The sequence below is a fragment of the Lepeophtheirus salmonis genome, chromosome 14 (genome assembly GCF_016086655.4).
Source record: "Lepeophtheirus salmonis chromosome 14, UVic_Lsal_1.4, whole genome shotgun sequence".
Lineage (NCBI taxonomy): Eukaryota > Metazoa > Arthropoda > Copepoda > Siphonostomatoida > Caligidae > Lepeophtheirus > Lepeophtheirus salmonis.
This window is the reverse complement of record NC_052144.2, coordinates 31,692,068-31,711,800: the sequence shown is the minus strand read 5'-3', so window position 1 is coordinate 31,711,800 and position 19,733 is coordinate 31,692,068. Positions and strand designations below refer to the sequence as shown.

At 27.4% G+C, this 19,733-nt stretch overlaps 1 protein-coding gene across 1 annotated transcript in view; it reads left to right on the top strand.

Moving 5' to 3' along the window:
- LOC121129509 (neuroligin-4, X-linked) overlaps window positions 1-19,733 on the top strand; it is a 253,516-nt gene that overhangs the window by 188,434 nt on the left and 45,349 nt on the right. The window contains exon 5 of the mRNA XM_040725232.2: window positions 19,410-19,607. Within this exon, the coding sequence (XP_040581166.1) occupies window positions 19,410-19,607 (198 nt within the window). The remainder of the gene's footprint in view (window positions 1-19,409; window positions 19,608-19,733) is intronic.

Below are 19,733 nucleotides of genomic sequence, written 5' to 3'. Positions count from 1 at the left end.
CAATATGGCCACCAGGAAGACAGTTCATGATAACCATAATCTTAAGATTGATTGCTAAATGGTTTTTTTAATAACATTTTTCATTATACTTTTCTAATAAAAAGTTATCAAGGTTTTGGTTTTACTTCTTGATCGGGGAAAAATTCCAAGTTGCACTCCGTATATCTTGTGAAGTCAAACGTTCAAAGTGTTCAGACTGTAATGAACCACTTGGTATAGGAAGGGGTGAAATCATCAACTAATCAGTTTTGGAGATCCATGTTATATAAAAAACCTCTATAAGTACTTCAGTCGTGCTTGCCACATGCCTTGATTTTGGATTTTTGTAAAAAAATATAAAGAAGTTTCCTCCTCCAAGCCAAAGAAGGATCAACTTTTAATATCATTCTCTTTCAAAGAAACATATAACTTTCTTGATTAAATTATGAAATAGAAAAAAGTCCTTGTTTTTTTTCTCCTTTTATATAGGTACCCTTGAAAATAATTATAATATGTATCTTTAATACCCAAAAATAAATAAATATAAATTTCAATTCCTCTCCCATAAGTACTCAAATCCTTAACAATTATAAAAGCTTCTTATACTAATATATTAATAAGTTCTTTCATTTTTCATATTTGCTGGGAACGACTCTGAAATGAAAGGATAAAATATGTTGTAACTGTATCTTACTTATTACTTTCTTTATTAAGCTTAACATTTTCTTCTTCTAACCCCTAAAATAAGTATATTAACCTTTATTATGACATATTTTATTATATCCATATTGAGTTTGAACGATTTGAATGTTATTAAATCAAGATATTTGTATTCAGATAAAGTTTTTGTGTCAAAAAGTATGCATATGTTGAATTTTATATTAGTGTTGCACGAACTTAAAAAAAGATCGACGTCGTTCGACTAGACTTGAGTTGATAATTTTTGGATTAACTCAAATGGTAAGTCGGCTTGATTTTTTTATAACTAAATCTCATTAAATGGTTTAAGTTTCCTGGTATTGTCTCTATTATTTTTCTAATCCATGGCCAATTTTTGATGAGATTCATGGAACACTATGCAATAAAATTAAGTAAATAAAATTTTAGAGGAAATAAAAGTTCAAAATTATAAATAAATTAGTCGATTAGATTACTTACATCTAATCAATAAATACTAATCAAATATATTGGATGGGAAATATATTTTAAATAAAGTTAATCTTCCTGCCTCTTAACTTTTAATTAATTATTACGATTTTTTAAATAATGGACTTAATAATATTCAATTTGGAAATATTATTACGCAACCTCATACTTATTATATATTTAATATTCAATAAGAAAATTAAAAGCTAAACTTAAAAAAAGAACAATCAAAATTCAAATTTTTTGACAGTAAATCTTTTTTTAAAGTAGTAATGCTTATTCTTTAGTTTTAGGTAAAATATAAATTAAATTAAGAAATATTGGATTCCATCTTTTATTTGACATAACTTATTTGTGATAAGACACATTTTGAAGAACTGAATTCAAGATAACTTAATATTACATATTTTGAATGCAGCATTGCTTTTTATAAATTGTTATTACCCTAAAATTATATATTTATAGTTATTTTATTTCAAAATATGGCTCTGAATCTAAATTATATTCTGGAAACGTGATTTTCTACTCTAATTGAAAAATTTAATGGTAATTATCGTATTTAATGGCTTAAATTACAATAATAAATGTGGTTTTAGACAGCAGGTGAAAATGATGTTGCAATTGTGTAATCAATAAAGGGACGGAATAGGCATATACCATAGTTTTAAAAAATTGTTTCATAATTGTTCTGAAGGCTTCAATAAATTCGCCGAAACATTGAAGCATGAAAAGTAGGTAAAAAATAAACAAAGCATTTCTTTGTATATAAATTTACTTTTTTTTTAAATACAAACAATTTTTTCTCTTTTTTCGACTCGAGTCGACTATTTCATATGTACTACTTAATAAGTATAAGAAATGAATAACTATATATTTTTGGGGGAAAAATTATATCATACTATAGTTTCATATGAAGTGGTTGAATATCTTGACTATACTAAAAAAACGAAGACTTATAAAAATGTATATAACCATAAATGTATATCTGTAAGATGTACGCATATACATACATAAAGGGTGATTCATTTAAATCTTCATAATCTTTAAAATTGTTATTAAATATTTCAAAAATATTATTCAAACAAAATTTAGGAGAAAATAAAACCTTCTTAAAGCTCCATAATGTTCTAAAAAACATTTTATCTAATCAATATATTCATTTTGGACGCCAAACTCCTTTAGATATACTTGAGTAAAAGTTCCATTAACTAGTCCTTAAGGTGTTTCTTATTTTGTTTAAATGTCCGGATCGCCAAAGGAAATCCGTTTCTTTTGATAAAAAATACAGCAGACAAAATTTTTGTGAAATCGAATAGTGTATAGAGGTAGCTCGACAACCTCAAATTGCCAATATTTGCAAAAAAAAATTGTCACTTATTTCTCCATTATTGTCAAAACAGTTCACGCTACAGCTTCTTTTGTTTTATAATTTTCCAAGGTGACTTCATTTACTCTTAGAAATATTAAAATTATTTTGAGAAAAAATATTAATAATGTGAATTAAAATACAAAAAAGCTCAAGAGAAAACTACAAGATATATCACAAACTGTGCGCAATGTTTTTTGCATTATCCTACTACAAAAAAAAAAAAAATCCTTGTTTTGATTGTATCAGTACCTTATTTGGGATTTAAAATAGATCCCATTTATTGGTACTTCATAGGTGTCCAAAATATCATATGCTCCTCAATGAAGCATCATATTTGATGTACTTTTCTTTGTAAAGTGCATTGTAATTCACATTATTAATATTTTTTCCCGGAATAACATTAATATTTCATAGAGTAAATATCCTATACGTCAAAATTTTATTGTATCTAGCAATTTTTTAACCCAAAATGAAAAGATACAAAGGCCCAAAATCAGTTAGTAGTCACCCAATTATTCCCATTTCTGGAATTATTCTTTAATTTAAAAGTAAAAAAGGTTTAAAGTATACCAAAAACTAATTCAATTTCTACTAAATAATTGTTAAATCCTAAATGAGAGAAAAATAATCGACTACTGACAAAAACACAGTCTGTATTTGTATTTTTGTGGAAAAACATTATGTCTAGAAAATAATTTTTTTATATGTAAAAAGTATGATTTGTTTGCATAAATATGATATTTTTTTGATTTGCTTACATATTTTTCCGATCCTAATCGTACAATTGATCATGTCACTATCGACTTAGATGTTCTAGGTCATGTAAATAGAATACATTTATAAAAAAAACTTGACACCGTCTTGGCTTCATGTGGAAATAAACGAACAAGTCACAGATTACCAGAAACTTTTGGTTCATAAATAGTATATATGTGTGTTACATTCTTTAAATAAAATGCGTATACCGGCATAGATAAACCTAAATACATATGTGTATTTGTATCTATGCATTATTTTTAGTATAATTTTATTTGTAATATTGTCAAAACCTATTTAGTTTGAAATATATTTACATTTTATTTATTTGATATTATTGTTGTTGTCCTAGTTTTATCAAGGAAGAAAACTTTACATATGCTTCTTGAAAAATAAATATAGATTCATATATGTATCTTATTTATACCTAGATAAATAAGAATTGAAGATACGTAAGAAAATTCGTTCACCTGCGTATGTTCATACATATATATTAGAGAAAAATATATTGATCATATTTACCTTTATATATGTATTGTAGATGTATGTATGAATGTATACAAATGCTTTGTTGAGCTAAAGTAAGACTTATACAAAATGAAAGGAAAACATTATATATAAGCAAACAACAAGCCTGTTAGACATCCTATATATTCTATTGACATATAGGGAATAATGTCTTTTAAGTCATTTAGAATAATAAGTAAAACTACAAAGCTTTACATATGTTGTACGAGTGAGGAACATGATTGGTTGTCAGACTTACAAAAATCCCTCTGTACATACAAATTGTATTTGTATGCATAATATATACAGTGATTAGTGTTAGATCGGTTTAAAAAAACTGCAGGCCTATCATTCAGGTCAAGGTATCAATCATAGGACCGGTCCTTTTCGGTTCTTTGTCGAAACTGCAACAGCTGAAATGACAGAGTTACTTCTAAGTGCGTCATTTCAGTTGCTGAAGTTACATCATAATTTCATTGCCTCTTTCAAAGAGACAATATACCTTTAGGAGATGTGTGACTGACAAGCCAATCAGTCTTAAAACTGTTCTAACACTAACAGTGATGTATAAAATATTTCCCACCGGTCTGTAAAAATAGAAAAACACTCCCAAAATTTGAAGAATGTTTGGAAAGAAAGCAGCTTAGCTGTCAGGCGTTTTATTAAATTAGCTGCGAGCTGTTATGAGATGAAAAAAATATACAGAACCCCTGCTCTATATCTAACAATGATATAGGCAGAAATTACAGCGATGTCGATCATTAATTCTACTCCGAGTGCAACAAAGACTTAAACTAATCATTTCTGAGTAAACCACATTGTTACTCTTCTTTTTTTTATGAGCAAACGTAGTAGTTATTACTTAGATGCTCTGTCTTCAAAAATTAAATAAAAATGATAAGTGCTTTAGAAAATAAAAAATCCTGTTCAAATAACCAACTAGTAAAAGTCAAAGTGAGATCAATAATTGATACATAATTAATTAAATATATACATAAGTTCACCTTAATGAATCAGCCATTGTTCCAAGAAAAGCTCTACTTATGGAAGAGAAGAATATACTCTACATAATTGATTAAATTATTTATTTTATTACACTATACTTATATAAATTTGATCATTTGAACTTATAGCACTTGTCAATATATATTTCGAGACATGAAAAAAATCAAGATAAACTTCTGATTTTATAAAGTTACGCCGATTATGTGTATAATCTACATAGTAAATAAGATGTTTAAGGAAAACATTATAGTATAACAATTAATCCATCTGATCTGGAAATATTTTTGAAGTCAATATATGTACATATAGTTGTTGTTTTTTCTCTAGAATTGACGAAGAATCGAATTTAACCATTTTGATTTCAAGAGAATACATTTTATCTTGACATGTCTCTTTTCTTCTCATGTCTTCATTATATTTTTAATACTTTCAATAATTAATTTGATAAATTGAGAGAAATATACAAAAAAAATATCAATTATTATTTATTTTATTAAAGTACAATTTGTCAATTTTCTACCAAACAATTATGTATTTTCCCCTTGTTTAAAAAAAGAAAGATTCAAGATTTGGAAAACCAAAACTTGAAATTGTTTGGGCTCTAGGTGATTTTTGTGATGCAAAATGTTCAATCATCAATTAATAAATATCTGTATTTCATTTTTTAAACCTCAATTTTTTTTTACGTTTCTACCATTTAAGTAATATAAGAATTCTTCATTCAATCAATATTTAATTTTTGTGAAATATAAAAAAAAATTCCTATTTATTAATTAAAATTTAAAACTCCAAAAAAATAATACTATGCTGACATCTAATCAATTCTTATATAGTTTATTCTTGCTTGTCAACTTACATTCTATTCAAGTAATACCATCTTTCATATTGCGTTAATAAATTATAATTAAAATATACTTAATTTAAAAATATGAAGGCTAGTTCAATTTTATACATTTCTAAAATGCTCGTTCTATTTCAAGAAATATGAGGACAAGTTAAAAATCTGTTATCCATTATAATAATTTATCGAATTCCAAGTAGTTGGGAGTGAAAATATTTTACTATTGGGCTCATGGAATTAGAGATATCTGCTTGTTACTTTTCATCACATATGGAGTTACTGTACACAAAAATTATCTAGAACATAAATCAAGAAATGGAGAAAAAAAATTGTTACATAATATAAGCATACAACTATATATTTCATGGATATTTTTCACTTAACCATAAACATTGCATTCAAGTTTATACTATGAGTTGAAACACCTGAAAATGTTAATCATACTTTAAAACCTATATTTAATATATGTAATTTTATTGGACTACAATATGGAATAGTAAAAAAATATTTCAATTGCGAATGCCTTCATAGTGATCAGGCACTTTTACTCCTTCAAGTGAAACTTGTGGGGAACACACAAAAAATAATCAGTACAATTTATCGAAAGAAATTGACGATAATTCTTTTAAAAATACAAATGTCAATTAGAGTCTATTTTGAGGAAATCATGCCAAATTTACCAAAATAGTAATATATAATAGTAGTATTCATTTTCTTTATATCAAATGAATAACATAATATGACAATCGTCCAAAACATGGTTTATTATTAGCAAAACCTATATCACATAAAAAATGTAAAGATGTATTGAAATAAAAAATCATTGTTATCAAAAAAAAAAAAAAAAAATTCCATTATTGTACTTTCAAATCCAAAATAAAAAATATAGTGTATAGCTTTATTTCCCTTTAACTTTATGTTTATACATATATATGTATGTGCATATAAATAAGGCCACAAATGTTGTATCTATTTATATTATGCCAATTTGCATAATGTTTGTGTCCAAGTATTATTTTATTATTTGCAGCAGGAAAATAGCATAAATTTGCAGGTTAATACATGATACATATCATTTATATGTATTCTTTAAAGGTGTTCAAAAATAAAAATAAATTATGAAAAATATCAGGAAAACACTTCGATTACAAGGCTGTGAATTAGTATATGTGAAACAATGAAGGGATAAGTGAATAGTTGAGTGGAAAACCTATAAAAATAACTCAGTATAACCATGTGTATCGAACTCTCCTTTTTTTTAAACATGGAAGTAAATAATTTATATTTGCATCATTAATGTATATTGTTTACTTTGTATTTTTTTATGTTATTCATTTGACTTAAAAATATTATGTTTGTAACTTATTTTAAAATAAATTAAAAAGGAACCTACGAAATTATTTGTAATTGTTTCGTATTTACAAATAAAAAAAGATATTGTTTGCGGGAAGAAATTCAGTCATCACTAAAGTTGTCAATTCTAATCACTTTTTGTATGCAAAAAAAAAACAATCCTTAAGATAACATGATAATCCTGAAAATGTGAAAAATATTTGGGCAGCTTATCTGTCATGACGTTTTATAAGATTAGTTGGGATTATCCGTCAGAGGAAGGAAATAAGAACAAATACTACTCAGTATCTATCAAGAACAAAGGAAGGAATCGCAACGATACCGATTCTTAATTCTACTCTGAGTGCAACAAGTCTAATGATAACAACTTTAGAAAATATAAAATATTGTTACTCTTCTTCATTCGTTAACTGACCCACTTTATACTTTGATGTTCTCTCTTTTAGAATAAATAATAATAATAATTCTGTCAAATAGAAACACTATTTAAATTGCAAATTAGAAAAAAAAAACTCACTTAGAGGGAAAGTACTTCAAATTTATAATACCCACCATTAAAATATATTTAAACTATATCTCTTTTGATCAGTAAAGGACTTTCAATTTTCATTGTTTAAATTATTTTAGTGAGCTATGTTGATCTATCTAAAAAAAAGTATAGATGGGATGGATGTAATATTGATACCAATACATTTATACTTGTTCTGAAGGTCACTATACTTAGAAATAGGTATATATAATATGTATATATTAGTTTTAATGTTTTAAATGTTTCCAGGGCGTTTATAGAACATAGAACGTCATTAAATGATTTAATTTCTAAATAAATAGATGTAGTTAATTTGGAACGACCTCAATAAAAATTTGGTGGGTTGCTTTTCTATTTTCTTTACATCTTTTATTCTCACTAATCCTTACAAATTAGTGTATTCATATATTTTATTTTTATAGAAAAAAAATTTGTATTTTATATAAAAATATGTATAAATCCGATTATATTGAAATATCGATGTTTTAAAAAAAAGCTCTGAGAAGGGAAAAACTTGTATTATTGCGTCTTTTCTTTTCTAACCAATAATGGAAATTATACAAAAAAAAAAATACTATATCAAAATGAATTAGAAATACAAAACTTAAATATAAATCATGAATAATTTAGTTTATTGTTATTTGTCTGATTAGCATTTATGAAGGGGAAAATAAAAATAGAAAGACAAATGTAGGAAGGAATAAAAAGTCTTTTGCTTTGTGCTTTTTGGATTTTTAGCCTTTTTGGATCTAAGGGTTTTTTGATGTATTGCAAAACTTAGTTGAAAGTATTAAAAAAAGTGAATAATACGCAAGTGAACATAGATCGACAATCTTAACAATAAGATCATTTTTTCCTTTTGGAGTTTAAGATGGCTTTTATTTTTATGATCTCCTTCCAAATTATAAATAGATAGTACATAATTACTGGGCATTATTTATGTAATTACCAATATAAAATATGATCTACCAAGTTAAAACAAAAATAATGTAAATTGGTTAGTTAATAATTAATTTGATTAGTCAATTCCATTGAGCAAAGACGAGACTTAGAGCGCTATGAACAGAGATTCAAGTAATATTTGAACAAAAGTAATAGAAAATTAACGCTGCCACCCGAACAATTGGAGAAATATTTGGAAGGAGAGCAGTTTCAATAAATAAGCTGTAACCAGCTATGAGATGAAAGAAAGAAATACAATCACAAATCCGTATTTAGCAATGATATGGGCAGGAATTACGGCAATGTCTAAACTACATTTTACTCCAAGTCCAACAAGGACTTACACTTATAACTCCGCAACAAAACCTCACAATTCATATGCGGGTTTCATGCAGTAGTGATTATTTTGTACTTCCTGATATCTTTCTCTAAGAGTAAAAGAATAATGAGGAAAGCTATGCTAAATAAACATTCTTTTCTATGCAAATATTTATCATCAAAAATGGTTTTATTGTTTTTCAAAGTATTCCCCAGCATGATTTATACACTTTTGCATGCGCTCAAACCAATTGTCGTAGCTATTTTTCCACTCCGATTGAGACACCTCCAAAACATGGGCTTGAAACGCTTCAACAGCATGTTTTGGCGCCGAAAATCGTTGACAACGCATTTTTTTCTTGATGTGCAGGAATACAAAGAAGTCATTGGGTGCCAAGTCAGGGCTGTACGGCAGATGATCTATCAATTCGACGTTGTGGCCTCAAAAAGGCGCTGGTTAGAGCTGATGTGGGAGAGCTTGCATTGTCATGGTGATTATGATTCGTCTTTTCTTGTTCGTTTTTGAATTTCTCTGAAGACTTCAGGCAAACAAATTGTGATGTAAAACTCAAAATTGACCGTTCTACGATGTTCAAGTGGAACAGTCGCCAAATGACCAGTTTTGCCGAAGAAACAGGCGACCATATGCTTCGAATTGCTTCTTCCACGAACAAATTTCGTTGAATTTGGCTCGTCTTCGAAGACCCACACGGTTCATTGTTGTTTTGTTTCGGACTCATACGCATAATTTGTCACTTGTGACGATCTTATAATCGTTTTTTGAAGCACCGCGAGCGTATTTTTTCAACATTTCTTTGCACCAATCGACATGAGCCTTCTTTTGAGCGATTGTCAAATTGTGCGAAATCAAACGAGAACAAACCTTTTTTACAGGCAGGTGTACATGCAATATCAAATGTATAATAGTGGAAGAAATTCCCAAGGATGACTCTATCTCACGGTATGTCACATGACAATTTTGCATTATCACTTCACGCACTTTATTCATATTTTGACACTAAGTAGTTTGGAAGTTTTTCAATTTATTTCTGCTCTCCATAAAAGTTTTTCATGTTTAAAATACAATCAAATCCAGGTATAATAAAATTAGAGCTTATAGTTAACATTCTCTCAGGTACCAATTTTTTACTACATAAAATTCTTGGTATAGAAGAAACATGAAGTAATAAGTCTCCATAAAATCAACTTTGAGGAATTTATTATCCTCATGGTTAAAATTAAAATAAAGAGTTTTTATAGGGATTATTATTTTTAAATGGTACAAATAGCAAACTTTTTTTGTATGTTTCTTTTAAAATTCATATCCCATTTGTTGCTAATTAATTAATTATTATCTGATTGTATGCAAAATTGAAAATATTTATAAAATAAAGCATTATTGGGAAAAAAGTATCAAAAAATACTAAATATATGTAACAAATATTACCTTTTGAATAAAAAAATTATTGATATTAGATTGTTGCCATAAGTATATAAAAATTCTGGGTTTTTAATATACTTCGGGAACAAGAAAAATTTATTAATTCATGAAAATGACCAAATTTAATTTTAGTCCAACTTTCCAAACGCAAAATTATCTTTTAAGCACTTTGAGGGGAAACCCACACCCTTACCCCCAAAAATTACTTTTTCACCCATAAATGCGTATTTTTTAACCTATTTTTAAAGTAACAAGAAGAAACTGCTGAATGGCGTGAACAATTTTATGCTTCAAGCAATTGTGATATAGCATTTTAAGCTTAAAAAGTACAGTTTTAAGATTATATAAAAGGTAAAAGGTCACAAAAAAGGTCAATTTCTTCCAAGTTTTTATTTTAGCGTGTATACTAAGGCGTCCAATTTATAAAGGGACCTATAAATTCGAACTTCTCATGTATTTTATTGAAAAAATTATGTTTGTATTATTCAGTCTTCAAGCCGGATTTTTTTTTTCAGAATGCTTAAAAAAATCATTTTTCGTCCGAAAAGTTGGGGTAAAATTTAGCCCCCCACACATACACACAATTCTAGTTATATCCCAATAAAACCTTGTTTAATAAGAAAACTCCACTTGTAACATTTTTTGCTAATCCAAGTTTTTTTAATAATTCTAATTTACTATGATGTAAGTATCTCCCACCTTTAGTTATAAAAGATTAAATCAATAATACGTAATATTTCACTATTAATCATAATAAATCAACCTATTTTCTCGTAGTTTTTCTTTCTTATCTATAATTTGTCTGGTAAAGATAGTCTTGTATGTACAAGTATTGTGGTTCCAAAGAAAGTAACTCTTAACTCCCTTGCTTTCATTCCTTATAGTCACATTTATATAGATAAATAAAAACATAACATAAGGAACTTACTTTTGACTTAATTTTTAATTGTAAGGTACTAAAAAAGAATTACCGTTCATTCAAATAAAGGAAAGCGAAAGAGTATAATGAAAATAGAAACCCCTTTTATGTTACTTCACTCTAATAAACTTTTTTTTTGTATGTAGAGTGTTTTGAAGTTAGTTTATCTGTCAGTATAAAAACTGTATATAGTGCTTCCTGATATAGATCGTAAACGGGTCATTCCATATCAAATCAACAAAAATAAATAAATAAATGTCATCCGACTCCCTCAAATATAGATAATTTTTGGCACAAAAGCTTAACTTCATGAGTAGGTTAAGTTTTCCAAATTTCAGTTCATAATTCTGAATCGTCTCAGACCAAAATTTTCAACGTCGCTTTAATGTCTTTTTACCCGCTGCTTCCTTTTCTTGTGTATTTTTTTTATCCAAAAGATCCTCTTGAAATTTAGTACTTAACTATTTTAAATTGTGAGGATTTGAAAAATGAAGTCAAAATTAGAATATTTAAATTTCTTTTGAACTCAATTTTGATTTCAAAATAAAAATCTGAAAGACACAAGCAAGTACTTGATCAACAATAAATAAAAAATGTCCAACTTTTATGAATATGAAACTTTGGGAACATGTTTTATATAAATAGGGATATCACTTTGCCAAAGATCGTGTTGGATTTTTTTGTCATAGCTCCTAGGGGGAATCTCAAAGTTATGTTACTTTTATCCGAAAATTTGGTCAGTTTTACTTACGTTTTCGTACTTACTTATTTTATGATTTATATAGACTGAAAGAAGAAAACTGAACTACCGTAATTCATAATATTGATTAGAAGTTTATATAAAACATGTTGCCAAAGTTTTATATTCATAAAAGTTGGGCAATTTTTTTAATATTAGGAACAAAAAATATTATTGAAGATATTTAAGTATTAATATAAGATGGTTCCTTTGGAAAACAGAGTAATTTTTCAGAGTTGTTCTATGATCAAGCTTGTTTGTTTTTTCAAGTATTTCTTAAGACTCTAAAATAACTCATTCATCAAGAGTAAATGTATGTACATATATTAGCTTATATCCCGTAATACAAAAAAATTCTAGGACCACTCTAAAACAAAAAAAAAACATATGTATGTTGTGTGTAAACATACATCCAAAAGACAGTTTTTGGTTATGTTTTTGTCTCTAGGGAATATTTGAGCGATTACTCTTCACGGGGAGTGTGGTTATTTCCTTCTCCACAAAGTTTGTATATTTATTAAATAATTATGTTAGGCATACTCATATGAATTGTCAAGTAACTTCACATACTTTATACAACACATTAGTCAGTAAATCATTTGGTCAGTATTTTTCAAACTTTTTGATTTGCGGTCCTCCACTCAAGTAGTATAAGAACATAGTGTTTGGCCTAACGTCGAAAGAGAAAACATCGAATATTTATTCTAAATTAAACTAATATAAAGCCCTTTTGGATGAAATTCGAAAGGGGAATCCAAAATACCTTGTTCCGAAACAGCTACTTCAGGCAATTGATGAAGACACTAGTTAAATTTGCATTGCGGGATCTTGTATTATCCATATGCATGTCCTACTTATTGCTCTCTATAAGGGGCCAGCAGATCTTAAAGACTGTTCCAAGACACCAACGTAATATTTTACCCTACCTGTTGTGCCATTGGGTACAAAGTTAAAGTTGATCAAGCCCCTAAAGTCGTACAATAATAGTACCATAATTGAATATTGTGGTCATAGCCTTTTAGGGTGTCCTGGATCCCCTTTTGATCCACTGGTGAATACTGTTCTTTGGTCTCTGACGTCATAAAGATATGATATTTAATCATTTGAATAATCAAATTTAAAAAAAAATTAAAAAAAAATTGGTATCTGAGAGAATGTTAGCTATAAGCTCTAATTTTATTATACCCGGATTTGATTGTATTTTTTGGTGCATAAAATTCTTTGTATAGAAAAAACATGAAGTAATAAGTCTACATAAAATCAACTTTGAGGAATTTATTATCATATACATTTTGATGTTCTCTCTTCAAGAATAATAGAACAACTGTTCAAGTTAACAACCAGAAAAAATCTTACACGCGAGAAAATGCTTATAATTTAAATCTCTAACAAAATGTATCTCTAAACTCACGTATGTGACATATCACAGAGTTTAAGAAACCCTATATAGGTTAAAATACAACTTTTGGGTGTGTTTTTTTTTTTTTTTTTTAAATAGAGTTATTCTTCTTTAATAGTAATATAATTAAAAATGTGGAAAAGATAGAAATCTTAACAAGCATAAAAACAACACCTGAGAGAATAAAAAAGTGTATGAACTTTGAGAAACGACATATCTGCCAACAGAGATCACTATAAACTATTGTACTAATTACTTGTTAATACGTTTGTGTTTTAAAATTGTTAAGGAATATCTAAATAATGTAACTAATATCTTGCAGTTTAAAAATATGTACTTTTTAGAAAATTCATAATCGCAAGAACTTTGACTTTTTTGACTTCATTCTTACGTTTTTCCAACTTTTATATTCCATTCCTGCATTTTATTTTAATTTATTTTGCAGGAATCTCTTCTCCATTTGATTCAAATCATTTTCTCTTGATCTTTATTTTTAAAAATTACAAATAACTTTGAGCACTACATATAGGTGAGTGTGGATCTAGTATAACACGACAAACATTGCAGATCCGATTATAAAAATGTATTTTCAATACATTCCATTAAAAAAATTAAAATTATGTTCAATAAAACCACTATTCAATTGTGGTTTTAATACAAGGTTTTCACTAAATTTTTCTAAGATGTTGTTATAGATTTGCCACTTTTTATTAATGACAAGAACTTTTTACTGTCAGATTTGGTACAAATTTACATATATAAATATTTAAAAAAAATGATTTCGGTATCATTAATTTTAGCAAAACATCAGAACTATCATAATATTAATAATTAATTAGTCAAATATTCTATATTTATATTGTAATTCATTCATAGAAAAATGTTTTTTTAAGATTCATTTACCCTTTTTTACTTTATGAATTAATTTAGGATCTTTCTCGTAGAGCTTAAAGTGAATTGTTTTCTTCTTAAAATAGGAAATAAAATACGTGAATGTGTCATTATTTATTATTAAATATCTCTTCCCAGAATTTCCCGTAGTATTTTAGTTTTTCTAGTATATAGATTATACACGATATAGTTAGAATCATACATGGTTGTAGAAAATTTGACTTGTCATTATGCTATGAAATTTGAAATAGAAAATCAAAATGGTAACCATTAAAATTTGAAGAATGTGTTAAAGGAGAGCAGTCAAACTGGGATGATCTTTCATTTGATTAGTTTTAAAAAAAGAGGAAGAGACAAAATACAAATTTCACTCAGTATCTATTACAGACATATACTTTATATCACTCCCATATCGATCTGTCATTCTATTCTGAGTCCTACAGAGACTAACTCTTATAAATCCCCAACAAATCCTCAGCGTTACTCTATGTCTTCCACACACACACTGATTACTTTAGATGTACTTAAATGTTCTTTAGTCAAGAATAGTGACCACGAGTGTTGTATCTATCCTTATTCAAGACCAAGGACTGCGTTCCAGTCCAATCCCACTTGACGGTCCTTAAAGAAGATAAAATCGATCTATCATGACGTCAATGAGGCTGTGTCCTTTTTTAATGTTTACATTATTTAATAGAATAAATTATATAACTACGAACATTATAATATGTTCGTTTTATAGTGCAAAAAATAATGTTTTTTGCAGCATATGTGGAATAATCTTAATACATATTTACTATATCTTATTTGATTAATAGTTCATCTATATTCTTATAAAAAATTCCAAGGACAAGTCCCAATAGAGGATAGATCTAAGGATCGATAGGGCTGATCATAAGACATGAATGGACCGAATAAATAAGGACTGGCACAACACTAATGATAACAGCTTTGGAAAACTACATTAAGTATCACGCTCGTTTGAGGTCATATTTTTTAGAGCATCATCATATCCCTTTACGTATATATATATATATATATATATTGACACGAATTCTTTGAGAGTTGATCAAATATACTTTTAATCAATCTTTACAAGTGTAATAATAAAATAAGCATAATATTACTTGATATTTATCAATCAAACAATTCATCTAAATAATTAATACCATTCATGTAATATAAATAGAAGGTACATATGTCAAAGAAAGGATGATATTTTTTATGTTTTTTTTTACCTAAATGATGAGAAACTTTCATCTTAATAAACATTTTTTAACACTTGATGGATAGCATCTACAAAAATAGAAAGTAGGATAAAGAAATAACATGAACTAGGAGATGATTGGCAATTAGCAAAGTAGCTATATTTAGGGTCCAATATAGTGATTAAAACGTACATATTATATTGTTTAAAGTATTTTTTACATACCAGACTGTACTTTTCATTGCATTTCTTAACCTTTTCCTGGAAGACAGAAAGAAAAAAAAGGTCTTAAATATATTTAGAGTTAGCCATTTTCTCAAAATGTGTTACCATCTTTTTATAAAATACTAGGGATTAAAGCTTTAAAACCAAGTAGGGGTTGATTTATTTTTGTACAAGTTGATGGTCGTGGTAACATTTTTTGGTCAGCTAGGAGCGTTGCATATTATTCCATAATGAATTCATATAATGCTATAAACCTTTCTGCAAAGGCTCAAGCACACCCTCAACAAATGGGTAAAAGGACAGATATATATCTAAAATGACATAGTATAAGTTGAAAAGGCCATTTGTCCACCATTTTTTATAAATATATTTTTTTAAATTATTTATTAGAATGAAATAGTCAAACATATACAATGTAAAAAAAATCAAGCCTGTAAAATTCACAAATCAAAGTTTTAAGGAAATTATTTCATTCCCATATCAAGCCTATTAAAGGCCTTTTTTAGATATAGGTATAACTTCAACCATTTGTATCTAATAAATGGGTGTTTTTTTCATAAAAAAATACCACAAATGGTTGAACTTATGTTATGTCATTGATGTAATTTCCAAGTTCTTCTAACCCCATTTCTAGCGGGCGCATTTGAGCCTTTGCTTACAGGTTTCTAGTATTATATTACCAACAAAATAGCCTCCTTGAATTCACCCTTTTAACTGAATATAATAGGTAAATTTTCCAAAGGGGAAAAAAATTCATACTAGATAAGGGGAAAAAAAAAGAAAAAAGCGATGACTTCTGTAATATCAAATAAAAACGGTCATATATTCCAAGTCTAAAGGGCGTGTTTCATTACTTTATTTCAAAGCTTCAGTAGGGGTATATTCACAGCTTAACACAATTTAGTTCTAGTGCAACAAATCACAGTTCACAAAATTAATACTGAGAAGCATTAAATTAGTGGTTTTGTTTGAGGGAGATGGTTTCTAGTAGGCATACTTTACATGCATATTACTTAACTTGTAGAAGGGATAAAGAGACTTGAAATTATATTTGTTCATTTGTGCATATGTAAGTGATTTGTCTATATATATAGTGTAAATCATGTGATTTTTTTAGCAAGCTTGTTTTTGGAATTGGTAATCTAAAAAATGATTTTTTCCTAGAAAGTAGTTATTATTATTTAATTCTTTCGTAGTTAAATTCTTTTCCTAAATAAATGGAATTATAATTAAACCTGATTGAACATTTGTGTTTGCTCATAAAAGACGGAGAGTAACCTTGAAGATTTGTTGCAGAGTTATAATTGTAGGTCTTTCTTAGACTAATGTATGACATCTGAGTAATTCTTGCCAATTCCTCTTTTATTTCCTTCCCCCCCCCCAACTTTCCTTTGAACAGCTGATTGTATCTAATCTTTTTCCTATTTTTTCAAATTGTCAGGGTTACCATGCCGATATTTGGTTTTTCTTTTAACATGCCTATTATACACACAATGTTCGTCGGTATGTATATATATGGCAGCATAGGGTTGTGATTGGAGTAACATTTAAAAGTATTATTTCCTCTTTAACAGGCGAGTAGATTTTAATCAGTGTGCAATGTGCCTTAGGACTTCGTAGGAAAATAAAGTAATATGTTATATGACAGAAATACTAACAGTTCACTCATATTAAATAATCAAAGTTAGGTCCAAAGGACAAAGAATGGAAATAGTGCAGTTGAAGGTGCTCTAACAATATATGAAATATTTTCAAAAGGCTAATTTTTAATGACTTAAGACAAAAAGTATAAATGAAACATGCGAATTTAAACTAAAATACGATTATTTTTGAACTATACTTTTTCTATATTTTATTATCTAAGCACGGACAGCCGAACTAAAAATGTGTACTTCCATTTATGAATATTTTTCCCCTTATATGCATCCATTTTTAGGAAAAAGATATAAATTTGTTCGAAAGATTATATCAATTTCTTATTTTATAATAATTTTTCAAATACCACTTTAAAAGTCAAAATGATATACTTTTATATTACATTAAAAATGCTCTTAGATTTCAAAAAATAAAATTGTAAAATAACATTGATAGTTAAAAGTATACATTTTTAAAACCACGGTCCGTTTATCTTCTAACTTGACTTAATTGTACTGGGAATTTTGATATTTAAATCATAAAATCTTTCTTAAATAATTATTTATTATGACGTTAAATTAAAAATATGATTTTTTTAAATCTTTCGGGCCCATGAGCAGGGTATAGGATATATTTATATCCCCAAAAATGATTTTTGAGCTTAAAGTATATTTTTTAATAGGTTTACTATGACACTTGAGTTTATACATATAGAAAATAAACAATAAATTAAACATAAGCGGTTTTTTTTAACATTTCTTATTTGGTTTATATATATATAAATAAACCAGAACAATTGCGTAAAAAATACAGAAATAATCATTATAGTTTATAATTAATGCTTGAGGGTAGAATTTCAACTAATATTCTAATAATCAATCTTTAAAAAAAAACAGTAAACATGCAAATTAACAATCATGATAAATATTTGTTAAAATTTCTTAAGACCCTTTTTAAAATACTTATATGATTCCGTGAGTTTGATGAAAGGTACTGGACTTCTTCTCCTGTATAATTATAAGACTCACATCTTGATTTAGGAATTTTCATTGTGAGAGAAATATAGTGGGTATAAGCTGCCAAGAGGATATTTCTTAACTCATCCTCCAGAATATGCGTATAATTAGTTAGTCGGCTGGTGATGAGGGCTTTACAATTAAGATTTGCAAAGTCCAGAGCCCTTGTTACCTCAGAAGTTCCACACATCTTCTTTGAAACTCCAAAAAGAAAACATATTTTTCTTCCCCATTCGTCACCCCTTTTAGATTTATGAATAAAAAAATTTTAAGAATATATATGGCAGGGCAGTCCACAAACGCATGAATTAAATTAACATAGTTATTGTTATTAAATATATTATATTTTTCTTGGGGATTTCTGGCTTTTTATTTTTTCCATTTTTGTTGGTTCAAGTCGTATGAACCAACCTTTTAGTTGAAACTAATATATTTAACTGAATTCTTGATCAATTAACTTTATTTTACTCCTACATTAACCCTAAATAATTACATTTAAAAAATAGGATTTAAGGTTGGAAGCTAATGCTTCAGTTTTAGAAGGATGAATATGAATAAAATTACTCAAAGTGTGGTAATTCAAAAAATGAGTCACAGCTCAGAACTTGGACCACTCCCTACCCTCTTTGAGAAGGAAAAGTTAGAATAGTTAATAAAAGTCACATGGTATATTAGAATAACACGAAAGCCATGAAACTTTGGTTTGTTTCTTTTTTTTTTATTAAATAATTTCATTTCATTAAGATACAAAAAAATTATACCAAATAGCTATAATTATATATAACTTTTTTGTCTTTCAATTTTTGCATTATTATTTACTAATAAGCACTATAACTATATTATATGATATCTTTAATTAATTCAAATTTGCAAACAAAAAATATACTTTAAATATGTGTAAAGTTTAAGAATGAAAAAATAAAGCTTTTATTTTGAAATTTCTTGATTTAGCAAAAAAAAAAAAAAGATTTTTTCCTTATTTTTATATAATAATACTAACTTTTATGTACCATGTAAGAAATTGCTAACTTTACATATAAAAATTTGTCTTTACTATGAATAAATACGTTCATTTCCCTCGAGGAAAAGTGAAAAAAAGGTATAAGAGTATATATATTTTTTAATATATGAATTTAACATGAATAAAACCTTAATTACATAAGACGTACATAAAAAATAATATGTTTTCTAGGTTTTTTAAATCCCAACACAGATGGCCGATCCAATCACCCTTCAAATTTAGGAATCCTGGATCAAATAGCTGCACTTCATTGGGTGCAGGAAAATATAGAGTCATTTGGCGGTGATAGGAGCTCAGTGACTCTGATGGGCCATGGAACTGGTGCTGCGTGTGTCCATTTTCTAATGACATCTGAAGCATTGCCTGAAGGTATGATATTAATTTAATTTTGTATTTCATTATTTTTGTTTGAATATTTGTACGTATATAACCCTTTTTTATATATGATAACTTTTTTGTTTCAATCAAGTTAAGCGAAAATAGTTTCCTAGGAAT